A 17,061-nucleotide genomic window follows, 5' to 3' on the forward strand; every position below is an offset into this window, starting at 1 on the left:
AAATCTTTGCCCAGACCAACGTCCTAGTAGAGAGTTTTCACCAATGTCTCCTTGTAGTAGTTTCATAGCTTGAGGTCAGATTTAAATCTTTAATCCATTTTGATTTGAATTTTTGTTTACGTTGAGAGATAGAGGTCTAGTTTCATTCTTCTGCATATAGAAATCCATTTTTCACAGCACCATTTACTAAAAAGACTTTCCTGTCCTCAATTTATGCTCTTGATGCCTTTGCTAAAAATGAATTCATTGTAAATATAAGGATTTGTTTCTGGTTTCTATATTGTGTTCCATCAGCATATGTGTCTATTTTTATGCAAATATCCAGCTGTTTTCATTGCTCTGTAGTATAATTTGAAGTCAGGAAATTTGAATCCTCCAGTTTTATTCTTTTTGCTCATGACAGCTGTTGCTATTCTGGATCTTTGGTGGTTCCATATAAGTTTTAGGATTGTTTTTTCTATTTCTGTAAAGAATGTCATTGGTATTTTGATAGAGAATGCATTGAATCTGTAGATTGCTTTGGGTAGTATGAACATTTTAACAATATTGATTATTCCAATCCATAAACATGAAATATACTTCCATTTTTGTATCCTCTTTATTTCATCAGTGTTTTATAGTTTTCATTGTAGAGATCTTTCACTTCATGATTAATTCCTAGGTATTTTATTTTATTTGTAGCTATTATAAATGGAATTATTTTCTTGATTTCTTTTTCAGCTTGTTTGCTGTTGGCATATAGAAATGTTACTGATTTTTATCTTTTGATTTTGTATTACGCAACTTTACTGAATTCATTTATCAGTTCTAATCATTTTTTTGGTGTAGTCTTTAGTTGTCTCCAAATATAAGATCATATTATCTGTTAACAAGGATAATTCAACTTTTTCCTTTCCAATTTGCATGCCCTTAATTTCTTTCTCTTATCTAATTGTTCTAGCTAGGACTTCTAGTACTATGTTGAATAACAGTAGTGAAAGTGGGTATCCTTGCCATGTTCCAGATCTTAGTAAAAAGGCTTTCAGTTTTTCCCCATTCAGTATAATGCTATTAATAGCTGTGGGTCTGTCATATATGGCTTTTATTATGTTGCTTCTATCCCTAGTTTGTTAAGGGTTTTTCACCATGAAGGGATGTAGAATTTTATCAAAGGCTTTTTCAGCATGAATTGAAATGATCATATGGTTTTTGTCCTTCATTCTGTTGATATTATGCATCATGTTAATTGACTGGCACACGTTGAACCATCCTTGCATCCCTGGGATAAAGCTCACTTGATCATGATGAATGATCTTTCTAATGTATTGTTTGCTAGTATTCTGTGGGGGAGTTTTGCATCAATGATTTTCAGGGATATTGGCCTGTAGTTTTCTTTATTTGATATGTCTTTTTCTGGTTTGGGTATCAGGGTAATACTGACCTTGTAGAATAAGTTTGGAAGTATTCCTTCCTCCTTTATTTTTCAGAACAGTTTGAGTACGATTGGCACTAACTTTTCTGGAAAAGTTTGGCGGAATTCAGCTGTAAAGTCCTCTAGCCCCGGGCATTTCTTTGCTGGGAGACTTTTTATTACAGCTTCCATCTCATTATTTGTTATAGGTCTGTTCAGGTTTTGGATTTTTTTCATGGTTCAATCTTGGTAGGTCGCATATGTCTAGCAATTTATCCATTTCTTCTAGATTTTCCAATTTATTGGCATAGAGTTGTTCACAGAAGTCTCTAATGATCCTTTGAGTTTCTATGGTTTCAGTTGTGATGCCTCCTTTCTCATCTCTGATTTTATTGGTTGGGTCTTCTCTTTTTTTTCTTAGTCTATCTAAAGGTTGGTAAATTTTGTTTATCTTTTTTAACAAAACTTTTTTTGATTTCACTGATCTTTTGTATTATTTCATTTGTTTCAATTCATTTATTTCTGCTGTGATCTTTATTATTATTTTTTTCTTCTATAATTTTGGGATTGGTTTGCTCTTGCTTTTCTAGTTTTTGAATAAGCATCATTATATTCTTTGATTTTTTTTAACGTTTTGATGTAGATGATTATAGCTATTAACTTCCCTTTTAATACTGCTTTGGCTGTATTCCACAGGTTTTGGTATATTGTGTTTCCATTATCCATTCCATTATTGTTTCAAGAAATTTTTCAATTTCCTTCTTCATTTCTTTATTGACCCCCTTTATTAGTCTGTTCTCACATTGCTACAAATACCAAGACTGGGTAATTTATAAAGAAAAGAAGTTAGATTGATTCACAATTCTGCATGGCTGGAAAGGCCTCAGGAAACATACAATCTTGGCAGAGGGAACCTCTTCACAGGGCAGCAGGAGAGAGAAACACATGACAAGAAATGTAGATGGACTCTAGGAGCTGACAGCAGTACTCAGTCACAGTAATCAAGAAAATAGATACCTCAGTACTAAAATTAGTTGCAAGGAACTAAATTCTGCCAACAACCTTTATCAGCTTAGGCAAGAATTCTTCCCCAGAGCCACAAGAAAAGAAATTGAGAGTTCATTTCCTCTAACCATATCATTTTATTTTTAAAAAGCATTTCTAGGAATACCATAAAGAAATTCATATTTGCATCATACTTTCACCAAAATTCATTTGCTTGAGATTGTAGCACATGATTAAAAAAAAAGATGATAGGGAAATATTCAAACTCCATGACTAACCTAAAAACATAATTAATTCATTCAATAGTCCATTTGCCACACATTTACTAAATGGAAATTTTTATACTTACAACTTTAGGAGACAGAATAAATAAATTACAGTATGTATGTCAAAAACGTTAAATAGAGAAGATAAACAATTCCTTCCTTAATTCTATAATTGTAGGCAAACAATTATAAGCCTGAAGGGGGAAAGATATCTTACTACTAGAGGGTTACAGTGTAATATAGGCATTTGGAGGAGGAAAATATAATTTTTGCTTTGGTTGAGAAGAAGAGTACGAAGGGAAACAGTAAGATGTATTACTTGAAGAAGTGCTGTACATTGCGCTAAAGATTGGAGACAACAGTGTTAAACAAAAAGACATTTCAGTTTTTATGGTATATTTCAAAATTTTGGCATTCGCTCTCCTCAATGTGTATTAGGAATAATTAAAACTAATTGCACAATTTAGGCACATTGGAAATAATAAGAGAGTTAGAGAGTAATATTTAGAGAAGCAGTAGTAGTAACTGGAGTTATTTAATTAGAGAATTAGATTGAAGTCAGAGCCTATGCTAATAAGATGCCTTTTCCTCTGGGGGAAAAAAAAAAGAAATGGAGAACCTCCAAGTGTTTTTGAACAGAGAATGGACTGATCTTCAAACATATTAATATAGCAGAAAAAGTGGTAGGACTGAAGTATGGCTAAAGCCAGGAAGACCAGTTAGAACGTTACAATGCAATAGCCAAGCTGTTTGTTAGTGAAGATTTAAACTAAAGAATGTATAAGACAGAGATATGTGAGAACTATTGCCAAGGTTGTATCAACAACACTTGGCAATTAGTAAGACATAAGGTACAAGAGAGGCAGAAAGCAAAAGTTGTTGCAAGATAACAAGTCTAAATGTAGAGCATCTTTCGGTATTATTTTCCTTCTTTAAACAAAACATGTAAAACAGGAAGAGAGATATAGATCAGTTATATAAATCTCTAATTCACATGACTTCACTGCCATAATTTCAAATGCATTTTGAAACTAGGGTCCTTAAAAGTAAAAAAGATATGAAAGCCTCAACATCCATCATCAGTTTATATTATAAAATAAGAATATCTAACATCTATTTCTGATTACTACAACCTGTAGCTCATTATTCAACTCTGGACCACATTCCAGAATGTGTCCAAATTTTTTCAAGTACCTCATTCAGTGAGTAGGCAATGTTTTAACAGGGGAAAATAAAACTTACTAATTTGACTAAGTCAGATCATGTTTTCCATCAGGCTAGTAAACAGCTGCAGACATAGTCTGCTTCCCATCAAAGTCTTCATGTATAACCTCTGCAATACTAATGGTATTCTGGTAAATTTTCAAAACCATAACCCTAAAAACGTGACAAACTACATTTTGTTTGTCTACTGCCCACCCTGCATTCAGTTGCAAATTTAACACAATGTGGAAACTCTATTACAAGTGCCAAAACTCTGCTGAATATCTGTCCATGAGCTACATTTGCTGATACTTTCATAGGTTAAGCAAAAGTACATGCTCTGAATAATTCTAACACAAAAGGGAAATACTTCCCATACAGCACCTAGACTTAAAAGAAAAACAATTTTCTCATGCCTGCTTTGATAGCAGTGATAAAGGTATATCTGTTTTTTAAATACTCTCTGGAAAGCATTTCAAAGAGGAGTTGAGATCTAAATTTCTCCACTTCTCAGTCTCTTGAATTGTGCTTTAGGGTAGCATTAGGTAGATTAATAGGCATTAAATGTGAGATGACTTCAAACAAATCTAAATGCTGTACTTTTTTCTTGAAACCTAATCACTATAGTTTAATTTTACAATTTTATGTTTTCAAAAAATAATTTTGATCATTTAACTTAAACTGAAGAGAAATGCTGGCAAGACTGAACTATGGCACAGATAACATAAAAGCCACTTGAAAGACAGCAGCTGTCTCAAAATTAATTCCTTATATTAAAGCCTGAATGGACTCTAAAGAAAATGTTGAATTTTTTTTTCCTTTAAACCAGGTTAGCCAACTATCCACACAAATAACCTTAGTCTATAAAATACTAACTGGATAACACCTCATAACACAAACTTATGTTCTCCTTTTATAATATAAATTCTCAAAAGGGTTTTACGGCCATTAATACTAAGAGAGAATGCTTGATTTTCTAGTGAGATCTGGAGCTTCAAGATAGGCTTAAATTGTAATTATTCCCATAGTAGTAGCAAATTACTACTATGACATTTCAGTACAATATTGTTTCGTTCAATATTAAATCGGTCATGAAAAAATGTCAGCAAATTGACACAGACTCTTCTCTAAATTCCTGGTTTTCATTCCCCTAATCCCTGTTCCACCAAAGATTTAAAATTTAAAATTTAAATTTAAATTTTTTACCAAATATTTAAAATTTTCTTCAAAATATATATCAAGTAAGATATATGCCTTGAATGATGCTTATGTTTAGAAAATTAACTGCAAATTACGACCAGACAACCGGCAGCTTATGGTTTTGCAACAGTTATAGACAAAGGAACAAGTAAAAATCACAAATGTCAAGTTGCAATCCCATCTAAATAGGTTTCCTGTTTACATCAGCCCTTTTTGCGGGTGCAGGTGCTTACTTTTGGTAGTAAAGGAAAGAACTAATTTATAAACCTTAAGAACATCTTCTCACTTTCTATAAACAGGTCACAAAATTAATTAAAATTGCAGCACATCAACTCTACATATATACCTGCTCTGTTACTGGAGACTAATGTAATCCAAATATGTGAGAAAGTCAAATAGTTCTCAGCAAAATTAATTTAGATGGATGGATCAGATAACAACTTGGAACTGAACCTATAAGAATCATTCCTACTAAAAGGCAGTAAGTATTGAATGTTATATTCCAAAATGTACAAAGAAAACACTGACTTTTAGTCTATTATCAGAATAATTTAAAAATAGTACTTTATTTACACAAATGCTTAAATACGTCTCAATGGAAAAAATGGAAAGACCTATTAAGGCTACTATATGTTCTATTTAAAAGAAAAAAGAAAATGTAAATGGCATAAAAGATCATGTAAATTTTGCCTTTAATCCTACTCATGTTAATATACATCCTCAAAGAATGTGCTTCCATCTAAAGTATTTTATTCTCATGAAGACAAATGCAAAAGCATTGAAGAAACTACTGATGTTCATTGCTACAAGATTTGTCGTCTTTCAAACAAAGATAAAAAATGGTAAGCACAGAAATGCAAAACTTCTCATGAGCTAATGATTTAATCATACTGGCAAAGCAATATTGATTGTATCCTTATATAATACAATTCAAAGTTCAAAAACATTTTTAAAAAAGGTTGGGGGATGGTGGCTCATGCCTGTGCCTGTAATCCCAACACCTGGGAGGCTAAGGCAAGAAGATCATTTGGGCCTAGGAATTCAATACCAGCCTAGGCAACATAATGAGACCTCTGTATATACAAAAAATAAAAAAATAGCCAGGTATGGTGATGCACACCTGTGATCCCAGCTACTAGGGTGGTTGAGGTGGAAGGATCGCTTGAGCCCAGGAGGTCAAGGCTACAGTAAGCAGCGATCACAGTAAGCAATGATCGCACTACTGCACTCCAGCAGCCTGGGTGACAAAGCGAGAACCTGTCTCAAAAAAACAAAAAGGCAGGGGGGTGGGGGTGGAACAGAGTTGAGGTAAAACAATGAAAATGGAAATTTATCTTTTGAATCACCAACTTCTTTCGCCTCAGTTCCTTTACCAAGTAAAAGAAGGACCATATACAGGCAGAGGGGGAAATGTGGAGATAAGAGACTACCATCCTGATGACCAGAGGACTGCTCTCTTTGTGGCTTATGGGGTCCTCTGGAACTTCCGGGTGTTCTGGAACTTTTGGGAGCACAAGACCATGGATAACATCAATTTTCAGGATGTATTCTGATCATAGCTATGTCCATAAAGACCCTATTTCACCTGTGGGACTTCTGGATATTCCCTTAATACTTAATATTCTACTCCCTATTCTTAGTGTATACTCCTTCCTTTTTTCTACCCCAAATACTTTAAACAAATATGAATAATTTTAAGAATTCCAGATATTTTTCAGTTAGCATTAATACTGATTTAGCATGTCACTCCTGTTTTGTAGGAGTGTTTTTTCAAAAGTACTTGTATGGTCTCTAAGACATTTGTGGTAGTCAGCCTCCAAGATGGCTCCCAATGAGCCATGACTCATGAAATTCACATGTGCATTCTTGAGCAATCCTCTCCAACACAGAATACAGTTAATGGCTGACCTGTGTAAACTAATAGGATATTGCATTGCAGGAATAACAGTGTGTGCTTGTTGACACTAGGTCACCAAAGCCACTGTAGCTTCCACCTTGTTTTCTTTCCTTAGATTGCTCACTCTGAGAGAAGCCAACCAGCAAGCTTTGAGCATGTCAAGAGGCCTGTAGAAAGGCCCTCAATGCAGAAAAGAATTAAGTCTCTTTTCAACAACTAGTACCTTCTTTATAAGTAAACCATCTTAGAAACAGATCACCCAACTCCAGAAAAGCTTTTATAACAGATGACTGTACGTCCAGCTGTTATCTTGACTGAAACCTTGTGAGACCTTGAGCTAGAACCATCTAGTTATGCTATTCCTATGTTCGGATCCAAAGGAATTATATGCGTTAATAAATTTTTATTGTTGTTTCAAGCCACAAAGTGTTGAGGTAACTTGTTAAGCAATAACTAATTCATACTATTTCTTCTAAAAACCAAAAAATACAAAAAAGTCAGTGGCTCAAACATCTTCATTAACAACACAGTACTGTTTCTCTATGAGGGATTGAGAACTCAAGCCAAGTGAGTAACTCAACAACCCTTTCTAAAAAAAAAAAAAAAAAAAAAAATTAAGGTATGCAATCCCAGAACTTTGGGAGGCCAAGGCAGGTGGACTGCCTGAGCTCAGGAGTTCGCGACCAGCCTGGGCAACACAGTGAAACCCCATCTGTACTAAAATAAAAAAAATTAGCCAGGCATGGCGGTGTATGCCTATAGTCCCAGCTACTCAGGAGGCTGAGGCAGGAGAATCGCTTGAACCTGGGAGGCGGAGCTTGCAGTGAGCTGAGATCATACCACCGCACTCCAGCCGGGGCAACAAAGCGAGACCCCGTCTCAAAAAAAAAAAAAATTAAATTAAGGTATAATTTACATAGGTAAAATGCATACATTATACATTTTCAGTACATATTTCATTTAGTTATGACACACATACACTATATAAGTAATATCTGATCAAGATATAAAAATGTTCATCCCCTTAAAAAGTTCCCTCAAGGCCATTGTGAATCAGTTGTTGAATTACCCCTTACTCTCTAACAGAATAAAGCACTGTTTTTCTACCACTGAAGATAAATACTGATAATCTTCTATGTCTGGCTTCTTTTGCTCAGCATAATATTTATAAGGTTAATCTACATGTTGTGTGTACCAGTAGCTCTTTCTTTTCCATTGTTGATTAACATACAGGTTGAGCATCCCTAATCTGAAAATCTGCAATCCAAAATGTTCCAAAATCCAAAATTTTTTAAGCAACAATGTGACACCACAAGTGGAAAATTCCACACATAAGTATTTAGTGTAAACTTTGCTTCATGCACAAAATTATTTAAAGTACTACATAAAATTACACCCAGGCTATGTGTATAAGCTATCATTCAAACATAAATGAAGTTCATGTTCACACTTAAGTCCCATCTACAACATAGCTCACTATGTAAATGCAAATACTCCAAAATCCGGGAAAAACAAATCCCAAATCTGAAACACTTCTGGTCCCAAACATTACGGATAAAGAATTATCAATCTGTACCATGTTTATGCATTCTCCCATCAATGGGCATTTGAGTTCTACCCAGTTTAGAGCTATAATGAAGAATGTTTCTGGGAACATTCTTGTGCAAATCTTTTTGCATAGGTGGACATGTATTTTTCTGTTCTCTTGGATAAATACCTAGACAGAGCTGGGACTAGAGTGAAGCAAATGAAGTACTACAGTACAAAATTTAAGGAGGCCTTATACCTAGGACTGGAATTGCTGGATCATAAAATAGATGTTTCTATAATAATTTAGCCTTCTTTATAGCACTGAAATTTTAAATGTAGACTTGCAATAGGTTCTTCTGTCAAGAAATCTACCATTTAAATAAACAGCAATAGTAGGTTAACATATTAGTCTATAAAAATACAACAAATTATATTTCTAAAGACAATTGATCAGCCAGGCGCAGTGGCTCACGCCTGTAATCCCAGCACTTTGGGAGGCTTAGGTGGGCGGATCATGAGGTCAGGAGTTCGAGACCAGCCTGGCCAATATGGTGAAACCCCATTTCTACTAAAAATACAAAAATTACCCAGGCATGGTGGGGCACACCTGTAGTCCCAGCTGCTCAGGAGGCTGAGACAGAAGAATCACTTGAACCCGGGAGGCGGAGGTTGCAGTTAGCAGAGATCATGCCACTGCACTCCAGCCTGGGTGACAGAGCAAGACTCTGTCTCAAAAAGAAAAAAAAAAAAAAAGAAAAAAAAAGACGATTGATGTATTATCAGATATGATGCATATTAAATAAAACATTAAGTTGAGAATAACTTGTGCTACAAGGATCTCTTGATCAGTAAAACTCCTTGTTTTACAGATAAGGAAAATGATTAAGAGACTTGTCCAAGGCTGCCTAACTAGTTAGGGCATATTGCATCATACATATTGCATTGTAAACGCATATTTTCATCATACATATTGCATTGTAAATGTTTACACAAATTTAACCCAGGCTCAACTAAAATATTTTTTTCTTACCTAAAGTTGTGGGCATAATTGGTTTTCAATTTTAATGTCAACTAGCTTTTAAAGAAAATTGCTTTTTAGCAGCAGGAGCCTGTAAATTTGAACTAGTGAGCAAGGAATAATATATTCTTTTATTTATTTATTTAGAGGTGGAGTTTCACTCTGTTGCCCAGGCTGGAGTGCAGTGGTGCGATCTGGGCTCACTGCAAGCTCCGCCTCCCAGGTTCACGCCATTCTCCTGCCTTAGCCTCCCTGGTAGCTGGGACTACAGGTGCCTGCCACCACGCCTGGCTAATTTTTTGTATTTTTAGTAGAGACAGGGTTTCACCATGTTAGCTAGATGGTTTCGATCTCCTGACCTCGTGATCTGCCCACCTCAGCCTCCAAAAGTGCTGAGATTACAGGCATGAGCCACCACACCCAGCCGGAATAATATATTCTTTTAAATAAAAATCAAAGATTCTTTTAAATAAAAATCAAAAACAAAAATTGTAACTATAAAAACACATTTACTAAATAAGGTTAAACTATTTCTAAATACATATAAAAGTTACTTTTCTTACCTATAATCAGATTAGACTTTTCTAAGGAAGGATGTAAGGCTATAGTGTACATCAGGGGTTCCCAACACCCCCCCCGCCACAGACTAGTCCTGGGCCCTGTACCTAGGACTGCGCAGCAAGAGGTGATCAGCAGGCAAGCCAGCAAAGCTCCATCTGTATTTACAGTTGCTCCCCATGGCTACATTACCACCTGAGCTCTCTGCCTCCTGTCAGATCAGCAGCAGCACTGATTCTCACAGGAGCACAAACCCTACTGTGAACCACGCATGCGAGTGATCAGGGTTGCGGGCTCCTTATAAGAATCTAACACCTGATCATCTGAGGTGGAGCTGAGGCAGTGATGCTAGCACTGGGGAGTGGCTGCATATACAGATTAACATTAACAGAGAGGTTTGACTGCACAGAGACCGTAATAAATCAATTACTTGCAGACTCATCAAAACCCTATCAGTGAGAGGCAAGTGACAAGCTGTATCTGGTGGTAGGCTTTAGAGTGGCAAGTGAGTTGATGTACTTCAAGTGTACAGCTGCATCTGGTGGCAGGCTTTAAGTCAAAATGCAACATTTATTTTAGTCTGCACATGGCCTGCCTATTATTTTATTTGCCTCTTCCATCTGCACCTCCTTCCCACACTGCACACTTGTCTTGGTCAGTTTTGATAAGCCTACAAGCTAACCCCTAGTCACAATGAGTAAAAACCAAACATCACTGGAGACCTTCTTTAAAAAGGGGGAAAGATCCCATGATGAGAGAGCAGAAGACTCTCAGACTGCCAACAAAAAGAAAGCTTCATTTAAAAGAAAATACCAACAGTCCTACTTAAATTATAGGTTCATTGCAACAGGTTATTCACATTCTCCAAGTCTGCTTTGTATGCTATGTGGCGACCAGCTATCCAATGAAGCCATAAAACCTTCAAAACTGCTTTGCCACATGGAGACCAAGCAGCCTGATTAAAAGACAAGTCTTTGCAGTTTTTCAAAAGAAAAAAACATGAACACGAAGAACTGAAGCAATTATCGAAAGCCACCACTTCATCAAATGTGTTGACACTAAGAGCATCATTCTTAGCGACTAACTACATAGCTAAAGCTAAGAAGCCCTTTACAATCGGTGAAGATTTGATCCTGCCTGCTGCTAAGGACATCTGTCATGAACTTTTAGGAGAGGATGCCGATCAAAAGGTAGCACGTGTTCCTCTTTCGGCTAGCACCATAACTAGACAAACTGATGAAATAACAGAGGATATTGAGGCACAATTGCTAGAATTAATGAGTCACCATGGTACACAATTCAGATTGATGAGTCGACTGATGTTGACAACAATGCAACAATGCTTGCTTTTGTGCAATATATTTTTCAGGAGGACATGTATGAGGATATTTATGTGCACTTTTGTTGCTAACAAACACCACAGCTGCAGAACTATTCAAGTCTTTGAATGATTAAATATCAGAGAAACTGAATTGGTCACTTTACGTGGGTATATGCAGACACAGTGGCCGCCATGACTGGACGGCTTTCTGGTTTCACTTCTCAGGTCAAAAAGGTTGCTTCTAAATGTGAGTCTATGCACTGTGTCATCCATACAGAAGTGCCGGCTACCTGAAAAATGTCACCTGAACTTAACAACGTTTTGCAGGATATGATTAAAATTATCAACCTCATTAAAGTACATGCCCTTGGCTGGGCACGGTGGCTCACACCTGTAATCCCAGCACTTTGGGAGGCCGAGGTGGGTGGATCATGAGGTCGGGAGATAGAGATCATCCTGGCTAACACGATGAAACCCTGTCTCTACTAAAAATACAAAAAATTAGCAAGGTGTGGTGGCAGGCGCCTGTAGTCCCAGCTACTCAAAAGGCTGAGGCAGGAGAATGGCATGAACCCGGGAGGCGGAGCTTGCAGTGAGCCGAGATCGCGCCACTGCACTCCAGCCTGGGCGACAGAGCAAGACTCCGTCTGAAAAAAAAAAAAAAATTACATGCACTTAACTCATATCTGTTCATGCAGCTCTGTGAGGAGATGGACACAGAGCATACACGTCTTCTCTTAAACACAGAAGTAGGTGGCTTTCTAAAGGTGGATCACTGGCCAGAGTTTTGAGTTATGAGAGCTGTTCCAGAGATTTCTTTTAGAAAAACAGTCACCACTGGCAGCACATTTCAGTGACACAGAATGGGTCACAAAGCTTGCTTCCTTGTGTGATATATTAAACCTGCTCAACAAACTCAATCTGTCACTTCAGGAGAGAACAACTCTGTTCAAGTTCGCAGATAAAGTGGCTGCATTCAAAGCCAAACTGGAATTATGGGGGTGGCGAGTGAACACTGGGATTTCTGACATGTTTCAAACATTAGCAGAGATTTTGAAAGAGGCTGAGCCAGGGCCTTCTTTCTCCCAACTGGTGCAGGATCACCTATCTCAGCTTTCAAAAGAGTTTAAGCATTACTTCCCAACCACAAAGGACCCCTGAACTGGGAAGGAATAGATCCGCAACCCATTTGTGAATAAACCAGGTGAATTGACTTCATCTGTGCTGGAAGAGGATCAACTAGACAATATCAAATCTCCATACATTCTAGATTAAAGTCAAGACAGAATATCCCAAGATTGGCATAAAAGCACTCCTTTTCAGCCTGCTTCCATTTCCAACATCCTATCTTTGTGAAGCAGGGTTTTCTGCAGTGACAGCAACCAAAACGAGATTACAGAGCAGACTGAACATAAGCAACAGACTTTGGGTGTCACTGTCTCCCATCATCCCCAGATAGAATCTTCTAGTCGCAGGAAAGCAAGCTCAGGGCTCCCACTGACTTCTACATTATGGTGAGTTGTATAATTACTTCATTATATATTACAATATAATAAAAATAGAAATAAAGTGCACAATAAATGTAATGCACTTGAATCATCCCAAAATCATCACTCCACCCTCCATCCATAGAAAACCTGTGTTCCACAAAACTGGTCCCTGGTGCCAAAAAGGTTGGGGACTGCTGGTATATACATGGTATCTGCATTTTTCATTCTAAAGGCTACCCAAAACCAAATCATTTAAAGGAGCAATAATAGCACTTTTATTCAATTTATTTGTTTTGCTTCTATCAAATTACTACCATTTATTAAGATAAATTTTTTTTTTCCCTTGAAAAAGATTGTTCATCTAGAATATTGTAGTAATGGAAAACTATTAACCAATCAGAGTAACAATATTTTTCAAAACTAGGATGGATAATTATAATTCTATAAACACTCATGGCAAGATGTTTTATTGGTTTAATACATCTTGATTTATACATTAAGAAAGATTTTTGATAATTTTAAGGTCACTTCAGGAAATCTGTGAAGAAGTTCATTTAATAGTATATTTGTAATAAAAGTTTAGACCACATACTTTCCTTGCCAAGAGAGTAAATTTATTCAGTCTTTGAAATAATTGCATTTAAACTGTATCATTAAATTCTATCCAAGCTATGATTAATATTTCTCCCTACTCTTCAATGTGACCTTTATTTAACACAGTTCCCTGTGTCCCTAGGAATACAAGTATCCTATTTGAAGTTACCATGTGATCCTTTCAGGAAAATAATCTTTTTTTTTTGAGATGGAGTCTCACTCTGTTGCCCAGGCTGGAGGGCATTGGCGCCTCTTGGCTCACCACAACCTCCGCCCCCCAGGTTCAAGCAATTCTCCTGCCTCAGCATCCTGGGTAGCTGGGATTACAGGCAGGCACCACCATGCCCACTGCGGTGGCTCATGCCTGTAATCCCACCACTTTGGGAGGCCGAGGCGGGTGGATCACAAGCTCAGGAGTTTGAGACCAGCCTGGCCAACATAGTGAAGCCCCTCTCTTATACTAAAAATACAGGAAAATAATCTTTTTTTTTTTTTTTTTCTTTTGACACGGAGTCTCGCTCTGTCACCCAGGCTGGAGTGCAGTGGTGCAATCTCACCTCACTGCAAGCTCCGCCTCCCGGGTTCACGCCATTCCCCTTTCTCAGCCTCCCGAGTAGCTGGGACTACAGGCGCCCGCCACTATGCCTAGCTAATTTTTTGTATTTTTAGTAGAGACAGGGTTTCACCGTGTTAGCCAGGATGGTCTCGATCTCCTGACCTTGTGATCTGCCCGCCTCGGCCTCCCAAAGTGCTGGCATTACAGGCATGAGCCACCGCGCCTGGCCAGGAAAATAATCTTAATCTCAGCTAGTGAAATGGTTAGTGCTAAGAAGGTTTCAAATTTTCATATATCCCCTTTTGAAGAATTTTTTTGTGAAATATTTCAGAGAATGCCTACCTCACAAAAGATGAACACTGGACTATGTTAATGTTGAATTCATATGTAATCTGTAAATTAAATTGTCTCAAATGAAAATTTGCACCTACCTTTATCATTAAACAAGTAACAAAAGAAACCAAACCCCTGCAGTTTAAACAAAATGGCTTTTTATTGGCCAAGTTCTGCTTTTCATTTAATTGTTCTGATACTATACAGTACCTCACAGGTTTCCTTTCTCGAAGCAAGTCTTCCAGACTATGTTCACAATGTTCAGCCACGACCACTAGTCGTTCTGAGAAAAACAAAGCAAACTCATGTTATATTTTATCAATACAACATGTTAAAAACAAAATAATACTCTCCGCTGATATTAATATATAACACCCATAACAATATTTTAAAAGAGCCTTTCAAACTCTATATTAACTACATTATTACCAAGTATATAGGATAATAAACATCTAATAAAACAATAACTATTTTTTTCTCTGTATTTTTCTTCCTCTAGAGTTTTTCTTACATACATCAGGAAAAATAGGTGGAAAGACTGTCCTTGGGGAAAAAATAACTCACCCTTCTTCTGACACACATTGAAAGAAAGAAGTAAAAAATTAGATGAATATATAAAGAATTTTGAAAAGAAGGGAAAAGGAGCTAGGTACAGGTTGCTTGACACTCTGGTTTTAAACACAGATCTTTGAAATTGCATTCAGAAACTTGAAAAAAAGTAGAAATGATCTGAATCGTAACTATAGAGAAAGAAATTCAACCTAAAATTATTGTTAACCCTTGAACAATACAGGGAGTTCTTAAAGGTGCCAACCCCCTAAATGGTCAAAAATCACCTATAACTTTTTGACTCTCCCAAAACTTAACTACTAATTGCCTACTCTTGACTGGAAGCCTTATTGACAACACATAAACAGAATAGTATCTACATTTATTTTATGCATTCATGACATACCATTTTTTCTTATTTTTTTTCTATATTTCTAGGCTACATGGTTCATCTATGAGTTTTTTCAAATTGTCAAAAATGTCCAAAGAATTTTCCAATATAAATTCATTGAAAAAAATGCATATTTAAGTGGATGTGTGCAGTCCAAACCCATGTTGTTCAAGAGTCAACTAAACAACAGTTGAGATTAAATAATATAAAACAGTAGTAGACGTGATCAACATTATGATGTCATTTTTATTTTCCAACAGATCAACTGATCAAGATGGCACAGTTCTAAGGGTCAGCCTATACTTTTTTTTGCCTCATCCATTATTCCAAGTCACTAACATGATGTTTGATAATGAATCTGAGAGGAAAAAAAAAGTACAACTGGGTTTCCAAGCTTTTGGGGATTTGACAAGGTTATTGAGGAGTTTGGTTCAAAAGAAGTTGGAGTGTTGTCAGTATCTATGCAAAACAGATTCTAAGCAAAATAAGGAAGAAGTTTAACACAAAACACAAAGACTGAGATTAGATAAAGTAAAGGTGCAAAGAAACTACGAATAATGATAACTGTAAAATGAAGGTTTGGTGAAAATGAAAAAGTAGCCAAGGTAGAAAAAAGAGACAGAAGAAGATAGGAAAGAGGAAGTTCAGAGTAAGAAATCTAGTATATAAAATACTTCAGTAATCATTGGATTAAGGCATGGCCTTGAATGGGGAAGTAGAGATGGACAATTGTGTTGAGGCAGACATGTCAAGTGCGGGAGCAAAATATTATCTTGGATCTTATCTAAGTTTACTCTGTCTAGCGAAATGGGATTATACAGAATGATCTGAAACACAAAAATTAAAAATGCTATAAGTGAATATTATCATTTTCAGATAAAAGATTCCAATTGTGGAGGAACAGGAATAAAATGAAATAGCAAATGATGAAGCTAGAGAGAGAGGTGAGCAGGAATATTTAACAGGAATTTAAAGAAAATTAAATTTAAAAGAACACTTAATGAGAAAAAAAAGGAAAAGAAAAAGAAAAGGAAACCATGCAATAAAAGGTCAAGTTATTTACTTAACAAAGAAAAGAGTATGCAAAGGTAAGCTCCAAGCAATTTAGTACAACAGTGAAATTCCAGAAGAAAAAAGCAGGCAACATTATCAGAAAACCAAAACAAGAAGATGCATTCCTTTGCTTTTCATTTTACGTTTTGTCCATTTTCCTTACGTTTATCTGGCTCCCTCCCCTCAGTATCCTTTGTAAATCTTTACCTCTTCTACCCAAATTGAAATGCTACCAGTTCCTCCACCTTTGATTCTGGGTCTTTTTACTGTTTTCTCATCTATTCCCAAGGCTGAAAAACTCTGAGATTTTATTGCAAGTCCATAACTCTCTTCTGAACTGCAGGCTTTTATAGCCTATATTATAGGCTTTAATATAAAAGTCACCTGAAACTCAAGAGAACCAAACCTCAACTTATAATTTACTGTTAAAGTCTGTCCCCTTTGATACTATTTCAGTAAATGATATCACTATCCAGTCAACTGCTCTAGCTAGCAACTAAACAGTAATCTTCCCTTTTCAAATCCAAATAAACAGAGTCCTGCTATTTTTACCTCTCAAACATTTCTAGAATCTATATAGTTTGCTCCATATGCCACAATCTGGGCCCAGCCAGCATCATCTCATTAGGTAACTACAACAATCTTTTAACTGATCTTCTCACATTAATTCCTATTTCTTTCCAACATACTTTCACAGTAAAGCCCAA

General features: G+C 36.4%; 1 protein-coding gene across 2 annotated transcripts in view; it reads right to left on the reverse strand.

The window, feature by feature from the left end:
• The window catches only part of TBCK (TBC1 domain containing kinase), a 262,615-nt gene that overhangs the window by 230,656 nt on the left and 14,898 nt on the right, over positions 1–17,061 (reverse strand). For both annotated transcript variants that reach the window (XM_030819188.1, XM_030819189.1), the window contains one exon: positions 14,572–14,644. In XM_030819188.1, coding sequence (XP_030675048.1) covers positions 14,572–14,644 — 73 coding nt within the window. The remainder of the gene's footprint in view (positions 1–14,571; positions 14,645–17,061) is intronic.

This window comes from Nomascus leucogenys, chromosome 9 (genome assembly GCF_006542625.1).
Source record: "Nomascus leucogenys isolate Asia chromosome 9, Asia_NLE_v1, whole genome shotgun sequence".
In the NCBI taxonomy this organism is placed as follows: Eukaryota; Metazoa; Chordata; class Mammalia; order Primates; family Hylobatidae; genus Nomascus; species Nomascus leucogenys.